We start from the raw sequence: 17,832 nt of genomic DNA on the forward strand, positions 1-17,832 counted from the left end.
ACCCCAGGACAGAGAGAGAGAGAGAGAGAGAGAGACTTTTGCATCAGAATCTCGGAAGTGACACTTTTGGCGAGAGAGAGAGAAGAGAGGAAGGGCTGAGAGGGAAACATCAATGGGCTCCCTCCTGTGTGTGTCCTGCCTGGGGATCAAGCCTCAGTGTTTGGGGGCAGGATGATGCCCCATGTGGCCAGGCTGACGGTGCTAATAGTGGGTGAACCCCCAGGGCCACTGCCTTCCCCACCATGGGCCTCGGTCCTGCCCCTTTGGCCTCGAGGCTCCTCCACGTCCCGTCCAGTGGACTCCTCAGGCCCACGGCGGCCAGGGCTTGACAAGATGGTCCAGGGCTCCCCTCTTCCTGGCTCATGGGCCCAGGGGTCAGCCCTGGTCTTGGGGGGGACGTCCCTGCCATGGCACAGCTGCCGGGCTTGGATTTCGGAGCCCCTAGTCTGGCCATTCCCCACAGAGGAGGACAGTAAAGGCTGGACACAGGCTCCGCTGGTCCCCTCAATCCTGCTTGTGCCTCCGAGGGACCCCCCACGACCCAGAGCTTGGGACACTATCTGCCCACCTGGTCAGTCTGGGCTCCTGGAGCAGAGGGTGAGGGCAGGGGAGTGGAGGGGACCATGGGGAGCCACAGGGAGACCTGCAGGGCTAAGACAGGCGGCATGCAGAGCGTGGGGCGCGGTGTGCAGGTCAGAGGTGCCAGCGATGGCCCAGCTTGGGAGGAGGTGGGCCTGGCTCTGTGCACATACCCGGAAGATGTCTCTTTCGTATATACACACACACTAATAAAAGGGTAATAAGCTAATTAGACCGGGAGACCTTCCGGACAAAGCCATGGTGCCAGGGCGGAGGCAGAGGTGGTTAGGGGTGATCAGGCCAGCAGGGGAGGGCAGTTAGGGCAGTGGGCGGCAAACTGCAGCTCTGTGGCCCCTTAAGTGTGGCTCTTCCACAAAATACCACGTGTGGGCACGCACGTACAGTACAATTGAAACTTCGTGGCCCATGCGCAGAAGTCGGTATTTTGTGGAAGAGCCACACTCCAGGGGCCAAAGAAACGCATGTGGCTCGCGATCGAACCGTGACCTCCTGGCTCCTAGGTTGACACTCAGCCACTGAGCTCCGCCACTGGACCCACCCAGATTTCACTGGGTGGTAAGACGCTGAGCTCGGTGGCTCAGGGACCGGAACTGCGCCCGCCTTGGCGCTCGGGACAGCCAGGATGCACACAGGCCCTTCGAGGCCACGGCTGCCCGGGAAGGGGGTCCTGGAGGTGCGTGGGGGCTCCTGTGCAGCCCTGGGACTCTGGAGCACGCAAGGGTACCCCATCCCCGCCCCCTCCCCCACCTTCCTGGGCTTGTCCCCCAGGCCCCACGACTTGCTTCACGCTTCCTGGTGGCTTGTGTGTCCCTCCCGTTGCAGCAACAGACTGAAAACAACACCCAACCCCAGCCAAACCTCAACCTGCAGTGAAGGGGGAAGTGAAACCTGGGCGGGAGGAGTGGGGGGGGGCTCAGCCGCCGCCCCAGGAAGCGCCCGGCACACATAGCGGTCCCGGTCCCACTGAGCACCAGGCCATGGCGGAGGCGGCCGGCCACCCCGGCTTCGAGGAGCAGGAAGAACTCCTGGTGGACGAAGGAGGTGCAGGGTAAGGGCCCACAGGAGGCCGTGTGCTGGTGTTTCCGTGGGGGTCATGCTCAATCCCGAGGTCGACGGCCCTGGGGGCACCTTCCTGGGACCCGCCTGGGCGGCTGGGCCTCCCCGGGAGAGGCCGAGAGCAGGGCCAGGACCAGGAGGGCTGGACGGCCACCGCTGGGCGCAGGGACGCGGACTGAGGCCGGGGCCGGCAGGGCTGGTGCTGGGCCAGGTCTGGAGGAGAGGGGTTGCTCACCTGGGGACCCTCCGAACCCATGTGTGGGGCTCAGCAGAGAGTCTCCTGGGGTGATGGAGGCTGGGGAGGCCGCAGGTCGCCGATCGGATGCAGGGCTGTTGGTTGGGGTGAGATGTGAGGGGCACGGGCAGAGGCTGTGTGTGGGTTGCTGGCAAAAAGGGCCCCGTGCCGTGGCTCCCCGCCCCCCCAGGCTGGGCCAAGAATGCCCGCAGCCCCCCTGGAAGCAGCTGTGCTTGCAGAGCCCTGGGGGAAGGGCTGTGGGGGGGCGGAGGGAGCACCTCAGTTGAGTCCCATGGCCCAGGGTGAATGTCCCAGAAGAGATGGGAATGGGCAAGCTTGGGGACAGTGGGGCGTCCAGGGGCAGGGGATGTCTGAGGGGGATGCGGAGGCCTGTGGGGGTGGAGACCAGCCCAGGAGGAGACCAGTGGGGTGCTGAACAGCTGAGCAGGAGGGAAGGAGCAGGGCTGCAGCTCAGAGGGAGGGAGTGAAATGGCCAGACCTGCAGGAGGGAGGAAAGGGCAGCAGGGCAGGGCCCGGAGCCTCAGAGCGGGCTTGCTGGGTCGTGCCCCCCCCCCCCCCCCCACACACACTCTTCCTCTGGAGGCTGGAGGCAGCAGTACCTGCTGCTGTGTGGATGCCTTTACTGACAACGGGGGAAATGGCACGTGTGCATGAGTGTGAGCATGAGAAAGGTGTGGATGTGCAGGTAGTGTGTGTGTGTGTGGGTGTGTGTGTGTGTGTGTGTGTGTGTGAGGGCTGGTGCAGGGTCTGCGGCCGAGTGTGGGGTGGGGCAGGAGGCTGAGCAGCGGCCCTGGCGTGTCTGGCTCGGTGTGCGTTCAGACGCCCGGCTGGTGAGTGGGGACAGCTGTGTCCTGCTCAGAAATGGCTCCTCACGTCAGTGCTATCCAAACCCTGGCCTCCCCATGCTCCTTGGGCACCTCATGCCCATAGAAGGGCACAGCTGGAGCTGCCTGGCGGGGCACCCCTGCCTCCCTCCTTGGCCCATCCTTGGCCCCTCCTCCCAGCTGTCACTCAAGCCGAGGGAGGGCGGAGGACAGGCCCAGGCAAAAGCAGGGGGCCTGCGGCTGAGCCGGGGTGTCCTGGTGCCTGTCCTAGGGGCTTAGGCTGCACCTGTGGGGTCTTGGGAGGGCCCTCGGACCCTCACCCTGAGAGGGTGGCACCGCAGACACCTCCCTCCTCCCCCCGCCCCGCCCCCGGCTCCGTGTGGTGTGTGTGCAACCCCGACCTTTCAGAGTGAAACCGAGACTCAGGGTGTGATGGGTTCTCCTTTCACAAGGTGACTTAGTGCCTGGGGTTTTCCTAGGGGGCGGGGGAGTCCCCATGCCCAGGAGAGGGTGTGCAGCCTGGGAAGCCCCACCGAGCCCCCATGGGCTGGGTCTGCTGGGTTACTCCCCAACTTGCACACGCTGCCCACCAAGACCTGCCTGGGGCTCAGGACCTCACCCTGCACGCCGGCCCCACGCAGGCTGTGCCCTCCAATGGGGTACATGGGTTGCCCCCTAGGACTGCTCAGGATAGGGCCTCCTCCCTCAGACTGCCCCTGGGGTGGGAACCCCCATGCTGCCTTGCCCCGGTGCCCTCTCACCCCCTTGCCTTCAGCAGGGCCAGACACCACCTGGAACAGGGGCACACGGCCCGGAGCAACGGGCAGTGCCAGGGCCACTAGGCAGGAGGGAGGGCTGGGCAGAATCACCCTGGCAGGGGCAGCTGGGCTGGAAGAATTGGGGGCCTGAGGGCAGGGGCTCATGCCCAGTCTGAGCTGGATCAGGCCTGGGGACCCCCAGGTGGGCCACTTCTCTCCTCCCCCTGGTCAGGGGCCTGGGGCCTTGGAGGCGTCTCAGGGTGGGAGGTGGCGCTCAGCCCAGGCTCTGGGTGCTGCCTCCTGCGAGGCTGCGGAGGTCCTGGCTCCCCCACCCTCCATCTGGACCCTCCACATTCCCTCCGTGGGTGGGGAGAGGGAGAGATGGCTCAGCCCCGCCCCTGCTGATTCAGCAAGTGAAAAATCCTTTCCCGCACCCACCTTTTCTTGGGGCTCATCTGCCTCCTCGTTCAACAGCGCTGGCCCGGGGCAGTGGCCAGAGGGTCTGGGGACCAGGCCCGGCAGACTTCTCCTCGCCTGGGTGGTATGAGGGCTGGCTCAATGCTGTCTTGTCCTCCACACTCACTGGCCTGCCTCTGCCTCGTTTCCCTCCGAGGGAGCCAGAGCAGTGGGCCCGTGGGTGGCAATGGGTAGAGGCCCTTGGAGCCCCTGCCAGCAGGGCTGGGGTCGAGCCCAGGGGCCCTGCTTTCCCGGCCCTGAGTCCCAAGTGCCAGCGGGAGGAGAAGGGTGGGCAGAGCCTGGGGGGAGGACTGGCATCAGAGGCTGGCAGCAGAGTCAGGACTTTCTGGACAAATAAGCCCCCACCGGAGGCCTCAGTTTCCCCATCTGCACAGGGGGGATCCTGGCCGCTTGGACTGTGAGCTCGCTCCCCAGGCCAGGCTGCCCTGATTCTTCAACCCGAGGTGGCCCTTGTGGAGTCCAGGGAGGCACAGCCAGACCCCCCATCTCACAGGTGGGAACACTGGCCTCGCGGCCGAACCGCCGTCTAGGCAGCTGGGCAGCAGCGGGCCCTGGACAGGCCCTGCGGGGCCCTGGCTTGGAGGGCGCTCCCTGGCTCCACTGTCCTACAGGCTCTGTGGGCTCCAGGTTGGGATGCCAGGGACCCAGCAAGGTCTCGGGGGACCCAGGAGTGGCTGGACTGCCCTGGCAGGTGTTCGATAACCCCACGCAGTGCCACTGGGGTAAGGGCGGGGCTTTGGGGATGCACATGGACTAGGGCACAGCATGGAGGCCCCCGGGGACCTGCCCAGAAAGCAGAAATGACACTGGCTCTCTCCAAGCCCCGCCCCTCCCTGTCTCCGCCCCGCCCACTGCATCAGGGATGCTCTGCCCAGGGCTTCCGAAGGGCGTCTTAAAGATTAGGGGCCACCCTATCTGGTGTAGCTCAGTGGAAAGAGCATCATCCTGTGGACTGGAGGGTCCTGGGTTCGATTCCGGTCAAGGGCATGTACCTTGGTTGCAGGTTCCCCAGCCCTGGTCGAGGCACAGGCAGGAGGCAACCAATCGATGTGTCTCTCTCACATTGATTTTCTCTCTGTCCCTCCCTCTCCTTTCCACTCTCTCTAAAAATCAATGGGAAAATGTCCTTGAGTGAGGATTAACCAAAAAGAAAAGAAACGAAATGGACTTGGGACTGAGGGATCTAGCCAGTTCATTCAGAAGAATCCAGAAAGAAGCTTTCAGCCCCTCCTGGTCCCAGCCCTAACCCGAACCCCAGCGCCTCATTCCCTCTACCGCCTGCCACCCTGCCCTCTCCCTTTACTGAACCGAGGCACACGTGAGACAGACGGTCTCCCCTGAAAGTCAGAGCACCTCTCTATCAGGGTCCCCCAGGAGCCACGGAGGCCACCAGCCCTGACCCACTCTCCTTGCCCGCATGGGACCTCACTGCTGTAGCCCCTTCACTGGGTGGCTGCTCCGTGAGCATGTATGTGGGAGTGGGTGTGGGTGTGTGGGGTGATGACAATGTCTAAATAAGAGGACAAATTTTGCTTTTCCAGTCCCTGCTTAGGCTCTATGGTGGCATTCAGTCTGCTGGGCCATGAGGGTTTGCTCTCTTGTCATCTTGGGTCACAAGCTTATGAACCAGGGCTTAGTCACAAAAGAAAGAAAGAAAGGAAAATAAGAGACTCAATGATGGAGAAAAGTATGAGTAGGTAGATGGGTGGATGGATGGATAGATGGGTAGGTAAGGGGATGAATGGATGCATAGGTGGATGAATGATGGGTGATGGATGGATAAAGAATAAATGGAGGGATAGGAGAACATATCTACATATGTTTGGATGAGTGAATGGATGGGTAGATGAATGGATAGATCAATGGGTGAATGGCCAGTTGACTATATGGAAAAACAGGTGATAAATTGATGGCAGAAAGTAGTGATAAACTATATATGATTGACTTATGAAAGGAATTAAAATGGATGTATGTGACTTTGAGCAAGTTGCTTAACTCTCTGCACCTCAGTTTCCTCATTAAAATAGTATACTACCTACCCCATTGGGGTTTTATGAAGATTATATAATAAAGAAAAGCACTTAAAAAGTCTCTGGCACATAATTCCTCATAAATTTTAGCTTGTGGTGGTGGTGATGATGGCGGTGATGATGGTGGTGGTGATGTTGATGGTGATGGTGATGGTGATGGTGGTGGTGATTGTGATGGTGATGGTGATGGTGGTGGTGATTGTGATGGTGATGGTGATGGTGGCTGGGGCGGCTGCCTTGCTGCTCACGGTTGCCGTGTGATGATAGGGTCTGGGCTGCCTGCTGGGTCTCGGCCTTGCTGCTCATGGTTGCAGTGATGGTGACAGTGACGGTGACGGCAATGGCGATGGTGACTGGGGCCGGCTGCACGCTGCAGCTCCTTCGGGGTGTGATGGTGACTAGGCTGTGGGGGGCTGCTCAGGGCTCCCTGAGGTCCGGCTACAGTCTTTGTACTCGCATTTCCACCTGCCAGGAACCCCTTCTCCCAGAGAGCTCACAGCTTACTTAGCTCCGAAGGCCATTCCTGGCCACCTAATCCCACCCTCCCAGGTGGTGATGGTGGTAGTGATGTTGACTGTAGTGGTGGTGGTGATGATGGTGGTGGTGAAGGTGATGGTGGTGGTGGTGATGGTGATGGTGGTGATGGTGGTGGTTGTAGTGGTAGTAGAAGTAGCAGTATTAGATAGGCAAATGGATAGATGTTTGGCCATCTGAGTGGATAAATGGAATACTGGATGTATATATAAATAGACATAGACATGGATAAATGGATGGGTGGATAGATAGATAGATAAGCACAGACATAATATTTAGAATACTTCACAACATATATGACACAAACATTAGCCTATGAAATGGGTACTGTTTTGGACCTGTGTGTGTCAAGCTAATAATCAACCTAGGATGTATGAATGAGCAGGTATACCAAGAGATGGATGAATGGATGGATAGATGAACAAACGGATGGGTGGATGTATAGATGGATGGATGAATTAGTAAATGGACACATGGGATAGAAATAAGGATGGGTGAACTGATAGATGAAATGTAAACAGATAAATAACTGGACAGATGAATAAAAGGTTATTGGATGATAACCTATGGATGGATATGAATGACAAATGGATTTTTAGGTGGAGAGATGGGCAAATTAGAAAGAGAGACAGATGGAAAGATAGATAGTGAGTAAATGCACATATGGCTGACGCTAGGTAAACTATTTAAGAGATAGAGTGATGAACAAACACAGCTGAGTCAGGAATTTTTCACTCACTGTTTTCTCTTTCACCCACCAGTGGGCAAGTCTCTTTTCCAATAAGGAAAGGCCGACTCCTTCCTGGGAGGCTTTCTTGACTATTATATACAAAATACCAATCCCTTCCAGTTCTCCATATCCTCAGACCCCGGATTACGTTTTCTATGGCATCTGCCATCATCTGATCTATCACAGTAAACATCTACTTTTTTTGTTCCCACAAAAATGTCAGCCTTGTGAGAGAACAGGGACTTAATTAATGCTGAATTCCCAGCACCTAAACATGTACACAGTGTTTAATAAATTTGCTGAAAAATCTATGGACAGATGGACAGTTATATGGAGATAAATGGTTGGGTGAGACATGGGTTACTGGATGGATGAAAACAATCGTAAGCAACATTGATTCAAGGTTTGCTCTGTATCAGCAACTGCTTTAAGCATTAGCTCTTCGGGGGCTTCCTGGGTGACATGATGGGCAAATACGTATAAGGAAGGGCATACGTGTGTGTATCTATGCACAGTAGGGTGTATGAGTTGCTAGATGGAAAGAGGGGTGGACATAGGGGTGGCTGGACAGATATATGAATGGATGTAGGAATGGGATGAATAAACACCAAAATATTTGGAGAGTTGAATAAAAATAAGGACAGAAGAATATATGAAGAGATAGGAGGTATTTGAAGAGATAGAAGGATGTATTAAAGAATAAACAGATAATTCACTGGTTGGGTAGCTGGGCAAGTAGATACACAAATTGATGGATAACATATAAATAAGAGTAATTGACATATATTGAGTGGTTATTATGTTCCAAATTGATGGATAATTTGAATGCTTCTTGTAAGTGTTTTATATGTTTTAAGACATGTAGATAGATGGCTGGATGTATATATGAATGCGTGTATGTATATATGTATGTGTATATGTATGTGTATATGAATGAATGGATAGATGGATACTCACTCAATAAAGACTTGGAAAGGGAGATAGATGGACATAGGTACATATGTATTGATAGACACTTGAATGAATAGATTGATGAAATGATATATTGTTCTTATTTTCAAGCATCCATTAATACATATGTACCCACTTGCAGGATATGTTGTGTTTATTTGAATAGTTGAATATCTAGATATATTGAAAAATTGATGGATTAATAAATAATACATGGAAAGACAGCTATAGAGAGAGGATGGATAAATGGATTGATGGATGAATAGATGGATGGATGGATGAGTGGGTAAATGGACGGAGGATAGATGATGGATAGAGGATGGACGGGAGAATAATGGATGAATGGAAGGATGGATGGATGATGGATGAATGGTTGGATGAATGATGGATAGAGGATGGATGGATGAATGATGGATAGAGGATGGACTGGAGGATGAATGGGTGGTGAGTGAGTGAATGGATGGGAGGATGAGTGGATTGGTGGATGGAAAAATAATAGTATTGAGGTCAAATACTCGACCTTATTGTCCCTGTGAGGACATGCCCTGGTTGTAAAACTATGAGTCACGGCCACTGCACGTGAAGATCGTCCTTGACACCTCTCACTCACCAATATTCCTGAGAGGAAGCTGTGTGAGTCCGTACTAAGTTCTTAATATCAGGAACTTCCCATAATCCCAAGGCAGCCTTCCCTGGTGGGAATATTTTTCCTGCTATTGAACCAAAATATGCCTTGGCAGATTTCAGTCCTGGCGGCGACTGAGGTTCCAGAACTGAGAGCAGGAGGCAAGGGGGTGGTGGGCCGGCTGAGATGGAAGTGTAGCCCAGGCTCACCTCCTGGGCGACCTGCTGGGTCCTGGCCCTGCGCCCCCACCCTCCTCATTCCACCAGAGCCCCGAGGTCTCCACACGCTGGTTGGACGCAGGGCCAGCCGTGGGCACTCCCCACTTCTTAGCTCCTCCTGGGCTGTGCGGGGCAAGGGAAGAGGCTTGGGCTCCCCTCATGGGGGGACTTCCCTACCCCCATGGACTTCCTGACCCCCACGGAGTCTCCACCAGCCGCCGCCACCTGAGTCACTGCGGGCCGAGCTATGGGCCCATGTGGAATTTTCCCGGCTGTTGCCACCACCTCAACACAACTGCCTTCACACAGGGACCCGTTTGCCCTGTTGCCCTCTTGCCAGGGCGGTCATTGCCTTGCCCTCTGCCCACTCACATATCCCCTAGGAGTGGTTTTGGGCCTGGAGGGGCAGGCCGGGCCTCAGGCACAGGACGGCGTCTCTGGGCCGTGCCAAGGTAGCCAGCAGGCCACAGACCTGGCTTGTGGTTCTGGCTCCACCAGGCCCTGGCTCTGAGACCTTGGAATCCAGTCTGAGCCTCGGTTTCCCCATCCGAGCCATGGGCGCAGTGGTGTCCACCTCTGGGGCCATGTGCATGTTGGCCCGCGGGTGCGCCCCGGGGGGAGGCTGCTCCCTCAGTGCCTCCCCACGAGTGGGCCCGTCCCCGCCTTGTCCGGCCACTAGCCTCCAGTGAGTCACCGTGACTAAGCCCAACCAGACAAACAGTGGGCTGGGCTGCTTCTCCGGGGCCTTGGCCAAAGGGCCAGGGGCCACGGCCGGCTGGCCAGGGCACCACGCTGACCTGTGCCCAGTGGCCACTTCTCAGGAGCGTGGACACCAACCCAGAGAGGCTGGTTGGTGGTGGCCCCTAGGGGTCTCACTGCTCTGACCGCCCAGGGCAGGCTGGGGGTGGGGGCCGGGGAGGGCAGAGCCTCCCCATTTGGGGAGCAGAGAGGATCCCTGGGGTGCCCGGCCTCCCCCTTGAGGTGATAAAAGGAGCTGAGGGCTGGGAATAAACAAAGGAAAATGGAGCACCCAGAGGGAGGGAAGAGGAGGGAGGGAGAGGGAGGGAGGGAGGAAGGGAGAGAGAGAGGAGACAAGGGCTGCGTTTGGGACCAGGGAGACAGGGAATGAGAGGGAAGGTGCCGAGGGCCCAGGAGCAGGCAGGGCAGGGGAAGGCGAGGCAGGGGGGGAGCGGGCAGGCAGGGGAGCTGGACCCAAAAGACAGATGCAGGAGGGAGGGAGAGGAGGCCAGAACGCGGGCCAGGCCAGGCCAGGCAAGGAGAAAGGCTTGAAGGGATGGGGGGCAGATGTGGGACCAGACACCCCTTGAGCTAGGGGAGCAGAGGTGACGAGGAAGAGGAGCAAGTGAGGCCGGGGGCGGCTGGCAGGGTGGGGGCAGGCAGGGGAGCTGGACCCAAAAGACAGATGCAGGAGGGAGGGAGAGGAGGCCAGAACGCGGGCCAGGCCAGGCCAGGCAAGGAGAAAGGCTTGAAGGGATGGGGGGCAGATGTGGGACCAGACACCCCTTGAGCTAGGGGAGCAGAGGTGACGAGGAAGAGGAGCAAGTGAGGCCGGGGGCGGCTGGCAGGGTGGCCGTCAGGTCCCACTGAGCCCGGCTGCTGGGCTGGGAGGGCTCCTCTCCGACATTTTTACTAGTCTGGGAAGGAGGGGACCCTGGAGGTGGAAGAGACCGAGGCGGGCAGACTGGGGGGTTGGGTGGGGGGACAAAAAGGAAGCAGCTGCTAAGCCTGAAGGAGGAGGGGGCCCAGAGACCCACAGAGTCCAGAGGCCCCGAGAGGGGGGACAGGGGGCATTTGGAGAGCCCAGAGGGAGCCAGCCCAGGAGCCCCCCAGGGGCCAGAGGGCCCAGGACAGACCAGCAGGCAGAGAGAGCAGCTGGGGATGGAGGGTCAGGGCAGAGGGTGTGAAGGAGGAGAAGGGAAGGCAGGCCAGGAGAAGAGAAGAGAAGGAGAAGGGGGAGAGAGGGGTCCGAGCTGCAGGAGGAGGAGCAGGAGGAGGGCAGCAGACCAGGGCCCGCAGGCCTTTGAAGAAGGCGCCACATGTCCCCAGGGTGGGGGTCAGGCCAGGTCGCCGGCCAGGCGGCCACCAGCAGCACGAGCAGCTCGGCGCCCTGAGGAGGAACCCTAGCAGACAGGGCCTGGACAGCCTCCTGAGGTAGGTCCCTCCCGGCCCAGACCGGGCACGGAGGGCAGGGCAGGATGTCCGCGCCGGCACCACCCACAGACGATTGGCACCCACGGAGCCTGGGCCGAGCCTGGAAAGGTTCTCCCAGCCTTGCCCAGCAGGAGCTGCCCCTGCGCTGTGGGCAGGTGAGGGGTGCCAAGCCGGCGGGGCTGCGTGCAGGTGTGCACACCCACCGGGGCTCCAGCTCTCCCACCCACCTGCGCCCCGGGCCTCAGGAGGTGCTGCTCTGCCCCAGAGGCGCCGGGGCTCTGCCTGGCCCAGTGCTCCCGGAAGGGAGGCTCCTCCTCGCACGGCTCCGAGGCCTCACCTGCAGCCCACTGGCCTCAGGAAGCCCCCGGGCACCCTTGCTTTACAGAGGGTGGGGCTGGGCCCTGCAGCCGTGCACCTTCAGCACCAGCTCGGCGTGGGCGGCACCGGGGCCTTGGGGAGTGCTTGGCCGGACTCAAATCCTGGCTCCTGCAGGCTCGGGCCTCGGGCCAGTGCCCTGTCCTCTCTGGGCCTCAGTTTCCTCCTCTGTAAAGTCATGGTGCGGTGGCACCTGCCTCGCAGGGCTGCGGAGAGAGAGCAGCAGCAAAGGCCAGAGACCCCGCAGGGCTGGGCGGGAGGCAGGCTGAGAGCACAATCACCACCTCCCTCTGAGCCGCCTGCAATGCCCTTCCTCCTCCTGAGCCCTTCCAGGCATCTAAGGCCCAGCTGAAATGCTGCCTCCTCCAGGTGCCTGCCAGGCTCCCCTCAGGCTGGGAGCACTGTCCTCCTGTGCCAGGCCACACGCCGGCTCCCTGCCTCCTGTGCTGGCAAGCTCCCGGGTGGGCATCTCTGGGCATCCCCAGGCCCACCGCAGCCCGGACTCTGGGAGGAGGCAGGGACGGGGTGAGCGTGGGCTCAGCAGCTCCGGCTCCAGGCCCCTGAAAACACCAGGTGACGGCTCTCTCCCAGCCCCACAGCGGCTCGGCTCAAGGACGGCCACCAGGAGGGACCGGGCCGGGGTCGGCGGGGCCCTGCAGGGGGCTCCCGGGCAGCCCCATGTGCTTGTTCCTCGGGGGACCCTGGAGTCCTTTGCGGAGCCTGCCCGGCCGGGATGTGTCCTTCCAGGGGTCACCCTGTAGCCCTCCAGGGAGCTCCCTGCCCAGCATCAGGCTGCTGCCTGGGGGCGCAGGGGGCATGGACAGGGTGCGGATGGTACACCTCCAGCTCCGCTGGGGGTGGGGGCAAGCGTGGGCACGAGGCAGGAGGGCCTGCGGTGGCTGGCCAGTGGGCTGGGGCACAGGAAGTGTCCCTGGGAACTCCTTGGGAACTCCCCCTGTGGGATGTGGGGAGCAGGAGAGTCCCTTATAAAGAAGACAGACCATGTCTGCCCCGCGACTGTGAGCAGAGCCGCTGAGTGGCGCGGAGGTGCCCACGGGCAGGTGCGGAGCCCACGCCCTCCAGGCCGGGACCCGGTGACACCCACAGGGACTCGCGAAGCCCTGCCAGGCCGAGACCCTGCGCGCCGTGCCCTCATGGTGGGTCTGACAGGTGAGAGCCGGACCTGAGGGGCTGCCCTCTCCCAGGGCTGCGGTGGGAGTGGGCAGTGCCGCCCGGCCCCTGGCATCACCCCCTCTTTCACTGCGGGCTGCTTGGGCTCCCCAGGACCCACGCCTTGGCGCCGGGCAGGGAAGGGACGCCAGCGGGGACGTGGACTCTCTCTGGGACAAGCCGGGCACCAGCAGCTATTTCTCGTCTAAATCTGGCGTCTTCCTGGGGCTGCGGCCAGGCCTGTGGCCGCCCAGACTCCAGCTCCTCACCATCTGCCAAGCTGGCCGCTCCTGGCTGCCCCCCCACCCCAGGAGTGCCCCCTGCCGCACACGCATCTCCCTCCGCCCCCTGCACCCCCGAGGGACTCGAGGCTCCCCTCGGGCCAGGCCACTGTGAGGGACGCTGAGAGGGAGGCAGGGGACCCCGACTGCTTGTTTCCCCGAAGTCACCGAACTCTGGGCTTCCTGCCTGGTCATCCCGTCATGGGGCCTGGCTTTGTTAGGTGGGGGCTGGGCTGGCACAGAGCACGGAGGCTGGCGTTCTTATGGCATCCGGGCTCCCGGTCCCCGGGGAGGCTCTGCCGGCGGAAGGAGCCCTGGTGGGGGCTTCTCTGCCGCCCCCGAGGGCCCGTCCTCCACGAGCTCCAGGGCGATCTCCGTGCCCGGCTCTCATCTGGCCGCCCTACCGGGGGCCTCCAGGGAGCCCGAGGTGGCCAGCAGGGCAAGGACGGGGCCGGCAGTCCGCCGGGCTTGCCGAAGGGGCTAGGGGAGCCAGGCCTCCAAACCACAGTGTCCAAAGGGGCGTGGCTGCCTCGGGCCCACCCAAGGCCCAGGCCCGGGGGTGGGGTGGCCCCCCGCGTTGGCAGGGCCGGGCGCTGGGTGGGCGGCACTGCCTGGGGACCCGGGGTCTGTCAACCAGAGTGGGTGCTGCCCGGGAGCAGGCGAGCCAGCAGCAGGGGGCACGGGGACCAAGTGGCCCAGCCCCCTGGGCAGGGCGTCAGGGCAGGAGCCCAGCGGCTGAGGCTCAGGCCGGGCTCCAGCTGCAGCCTGGGAACAGGAGCAGGGCAGAGCGGCATGCGGCGCCAGGGTGCTCCAGGGACCTGAAGCTGCCCCGGGCACCTGAAGCAGCCCCAGCCCCTGGCCAGAGCGCCGAGAGGGTGCCCCGGGGCTCCCGGCCCCAAGGAATGGCTGGAGGGGCCCAGCCCCCAGGACCCCCTCGTCACCCTCAGAGCAGCTCAGCTCAGGTTGGTGGCCAGGGCTCAGCCCACACAGGTGCCCCGGGGCAGGCGGGCACCCGGCTGCAGGTGGGAGCTCAGGAGCGAGAGGCCCTTGGCAGGCCCCGGGGGGCAGGGCCCTGGGCATTGAGTGGGGTCAGACCCCGGCACATCCCAGAAGGTGCAAGCGTGGCCGGAGGGAGGGCTGCTGCCTATGGGTCCTGAGGTGAGGCTGGGGGCAGGGGCCTTGTGCCCTGCGGGCTCTGCAGGGCATGTCCAGGTGGTGGGAGAAGGGAAGAGGTCGGGACGGGGGGCCTCTGTGATGGCAGAAAGAGGGTTTCACTCTGGGGACAGGGACCGACTGTACAGACTGGAATGACAAGGCCAGGACAGGGGCAGGAGGAGGGAGAGACCAAGTGAAAGCAACGAGGAGAAGGGATGGATGGGGCAGGAGATGGGGTGCTTGAGGGGCTATGGGTGCCCCCAATGTTGGCCGCCCCCCCCACGTTGTCCCCATACAGCCGAGGAAGACCAGAGGGGCAGGCGGGGAGGTGGAGACCCCAGGGGGTGGGCAGCACCGTCTAGTGCCTGCTCCTGCGCCTCGGGGCAGGTGGGAGCTGGGGGGAAGGGGGTGGAAGCAGGTGGGACAGAGAGAGGGCGGAGGAAAGGGTGGGGGCACAGCGGGGAGTCTCTGCACCCCGAGTAGGGACCCGGCCTGCCACTGCCTGCTGCCCCCCACCTGCTCCTGGGGGCTGTGGGTTTGGAATCCCCAGGAAGATGCTGCACCTCTAAGCCTCCGTTTCTTCGTCAGTGACGGGCTGATGGGAGGGTGGCCATAGGAGCCACATGCTGGGCTTCAGCTCCGGCCGGGACCTCGGGGCTGAGGGCCAGGGCGTGTCCACCTGACCTCAGCCGGTGGGACATGGGGCCACTGTTGTCCACTCCACATCCCTGTGTGTGCTCCCAGGAAGCGAGGCCCAGGGTAGTCAGGGGCCTGCCCTCCTCTCTGGGTCGGCGGAAGGAGGACACACAGACAGGACGTGGCAGGATGGAGACCGAACGAGGGCCGAGCTGGTGGCAAAGCCCTGATCTTTCTGTGCCCCCGCCCAGCAATCAGCTGAGGCACCGGGGAGCTAGGATGGCTTCAGAGAGAGGCTGGGGGCCAGGGGGGTGCTCAGGGCTCTGGGAGCAGCTGCCATGTGGAGGCATCCGGCAGAGGGTCTGGCTGCTTCGTGCACTTGGGGGTCGAGGGCTCCCTGGGAGGGCAGAGGCAGAACAGATAAGTGGTCCGGTGCCAGGTGGGCAGCCAGGTTCGGGTCCCGTGCTCAGACCCCGGGGCAGGACCCACGGGAGAAGCGTTTCGGCAGTGACTGTGGGCAGAGCCATGCGTGGGGCTCGGGTGTGCGGTGGGTCTGGGCACTGGGCAGGCAGAACGGGGAAGGGATGGAGAGGCTCCAGCCGGTGCCAGCCACCAGTCGCGTGTCAGGGAACGTGCCAAGGCCTGGCCTCGTGAGCGCTCGAGAGCCGTGCCAGGCAGTCCCAGCCGGCTCCACAGTGCCCGGCTCTCCTGGAGGCTGGGCTGGACTTGGAGGTGCGGCCGGGGCTGCTGGTCCATCGGGGGACCGTGCGGTCAGCCCCCAGTCCAGTCCTGGGAGGTCGGGCCGAGCCACGCTGGGCGTGGGTGTCCGGGGGCAGGGGCGACGTCTGGTGCGCAGGATGCTGAGCGCAGGGGCGGGGCGCCTGGGAGGTCTCGGGGCTGCGTGGCACTTGGCCGCGGCCCTGCAGCGTGTGGTCAGTGACACGGAGGGGATGGAGAGACCTGTGCACAGTGTGGAGGGCGGAGGGAGGGCCGAAAGCCGGGCCAGCCCTGCACAGCCCTGCCAGAGCCTGCAGGCCGGAGAACCCAAAGCGGGAGGACTGACCTCCGACCCCAAGCCCGGCCGGGTGGCTGGTCAGGGGGCTGAGGTGTGGAAGAGACTGACCATGGAGCACATCACGAGAGGTAGGACACCCGGCCGGAGCGAGGGACAGCCGCTTGGCTGCACGCTGGACCCTGCTCTGGGCGGAGGTGGACGGTCCCTGACCCAGCCTCTGAGGCCCCTCTGACGGGGAGCTTGGGGTGAAGGGGCGGGAGGCCCGAGGGTCCATTTCCAGTCTCCGCAGGGTCTTCCCGGGTCCAGGGCTCCCCACGTTGTAAAGTAAGACCTGTGAGTGCTCCAAGTGCCTCTGAGGAAGGTTTTGGGGTCACAGGCGCCCTAAGGCTGGACTTACTTGTGGCCACCTGGGCGGCGGCTGCTCCGGGGAGGTACCCTTCCCTTCGGGCTGTTCAGGCGGATGGTGGGGGTCCGCCGGCCACTGGGAGGCCTTTGGACTGATAGAGGTGGGGCGCGGGGGGAGGTTAGGCAGGCGCAGGCAGTGGTCACCCCAACAGTATTTCAGAGCCTGGTCCCCAGGACCCGTGTGGGTCCCAAGGAGGCCACCCCGTCACAGGTGTGGGGAGAAGGTTGCAGCAGGAACCAAGGGCCAGGTGCATTGTGGGTGCTCGGGGGATGGCCACGTGGGACCCCAGTGCCCCCGAGTCCGGGATGAGGTCTTGCTTGTCCCTGAGGGCAGCTCACAGGGGCGGCGGACAGGATGTGGGCGAGAGGGATGCACAGAAGCTAGTGCCCCCGACACCACTGCCTTCGAGGGCACCCCCATAGGAGGTGCAGGGGCTGCGGGTCGCAGGGGCTGCACACCTGGGCTCTGCGGAGCATGGGGAGAGGGGGCTGTGGCGAGGGCTCCTTTCGGTCTCCCCTGGCTGCGCCCCCCCCCCCGGAAGGTCTCCCAGAGGCCTGAGCGCTGACCTGCTGCCCCTTCCTGTTCACGTCGTGTCCCCTGTCCCCCGAGACCGGTCACAGGCCCGGGTGCTGCTTAGAGGGCTTCCGGCCAGCTACTCCCACAGCAAATCAACGCCCAGAGCAGGGCCTCCTCCGTGCCCCAGAGCCACCTGAGGGTGTGGGGTTTTCCTGGCAGAAACTAACCTACAGGGCACGGAGGAAACCTCACCCCCTCTGGGTTCCCTGCACCTGGCAGAGCAGGGAGGGAGGTGCTGCCTGGACCCGGCCTGGGGAGGAGGGATTTGAGGACCTTAACGAGATTATGGAGCAGGTGGCAATATCGGGTGTCGTTGAGGAGAGCAGGGAGCTTGGCCTGGAAGGGGCTGGGGCAGTAGCCCCCACAGAGAGGGTTCAGAAACCAGGAGAAGGGATATAGTGGGGTCGGGAGCCACCCTAGGCCAATGGGGTCAAGGCCCAGGTGAGGCGAAGGCTGGGGCGCCCCCCTGGTATTCTCTGTGGGGCGGCCAGGGAAGACTTGCAGAAGGGGGTTCCTTGGCTCTGGTGGCTCTGCGTAGGGCAACCCCCCCCCCAACAAGAGGCCCCCAAGGGCTGCCTGCTGGGAAGACGAGGGGGTGCTGGACAGAGGGGCCAGTGGAGCCCCACAGAGACCAGATGGGTTGATGTCCCTGTGGGTGTGAAGACACCCACAAACAGGCGGCCGAGCCCTCTCCCAGAGGCGCGGCTCTGAGCTCACTCCGCTCGCCTCCCCTGGGGGCTGGGAAGGAGCTGATGCCCCTGACCCTCCTCTAGGAGGCTCCCCGAAAACCAGAGACGGGGCCCCATTGGTCTGCAGCCTCTCTCCCACGAGCTTAGGGCTCCCAGAGGCCTGGACCGTGCCCCTGTCGCCCCAGCCAGGGCCCGGCTCTGTGGGCAGCCTGTGCCCGCCAGGCCTTGGAGTGCGTCTCTCTGGTTGGGGGGAGCCCGCTCTGCAGACAGGGGTACCCTCCAAGAGGCTCCTCAGGGC

The 17,832-nt window shown here is 62.0% G+C and overlaps 1 protein-coding gene across 4 annotated transcripts in view; it reads left to right on the forward strand.

The window, feature by feature from the left end:
• The first annotated feature begins 1,516 nt into the window (after positions 1 to 1,516).
• The window catches only part of LSP1 (lymphocyte-specific protein 1), a 40,608-nt gene continuing 24,292 nt past the window's right edge, over positions 1,517 to 17,832 (forward strand). For 2 of the 4 annotated variants that reach the window (XM_015565460.1, XM_015565462.1), the window contains exon 1: positions 15,151 to 15,287. In XM_015565460.1, the coding sequence (XP_015420946.1) occupies positions 15,187 to 15,287 (101 nt within the window). In that variant the 5' untranslated portion in view covers positions 15,151 to 15,186. Of the gene's footprint in view, positions 1,649 to 15,150; positions 15,288 to 17,832 lie in introns of those variants that run through there. The other 2 variants (XM_015565463.1, XM_015565461.1) reach the window with 2 other exon arrangements.

Source organism: Myotis davidii, unplaced genomic scaffold (assembly GCF_000327345.1).
Source record: "Myotis davidii unplaced genomic scaffold, ASM32734v1 scaffold880, whole genome shotgun sequence".
Taxonomy (NCBI): Eukaryota; Metazoa; Chordata; class Mammalia; order Chiroptera; family Vespertilionidae; genus Myotis; species Myotis davidii.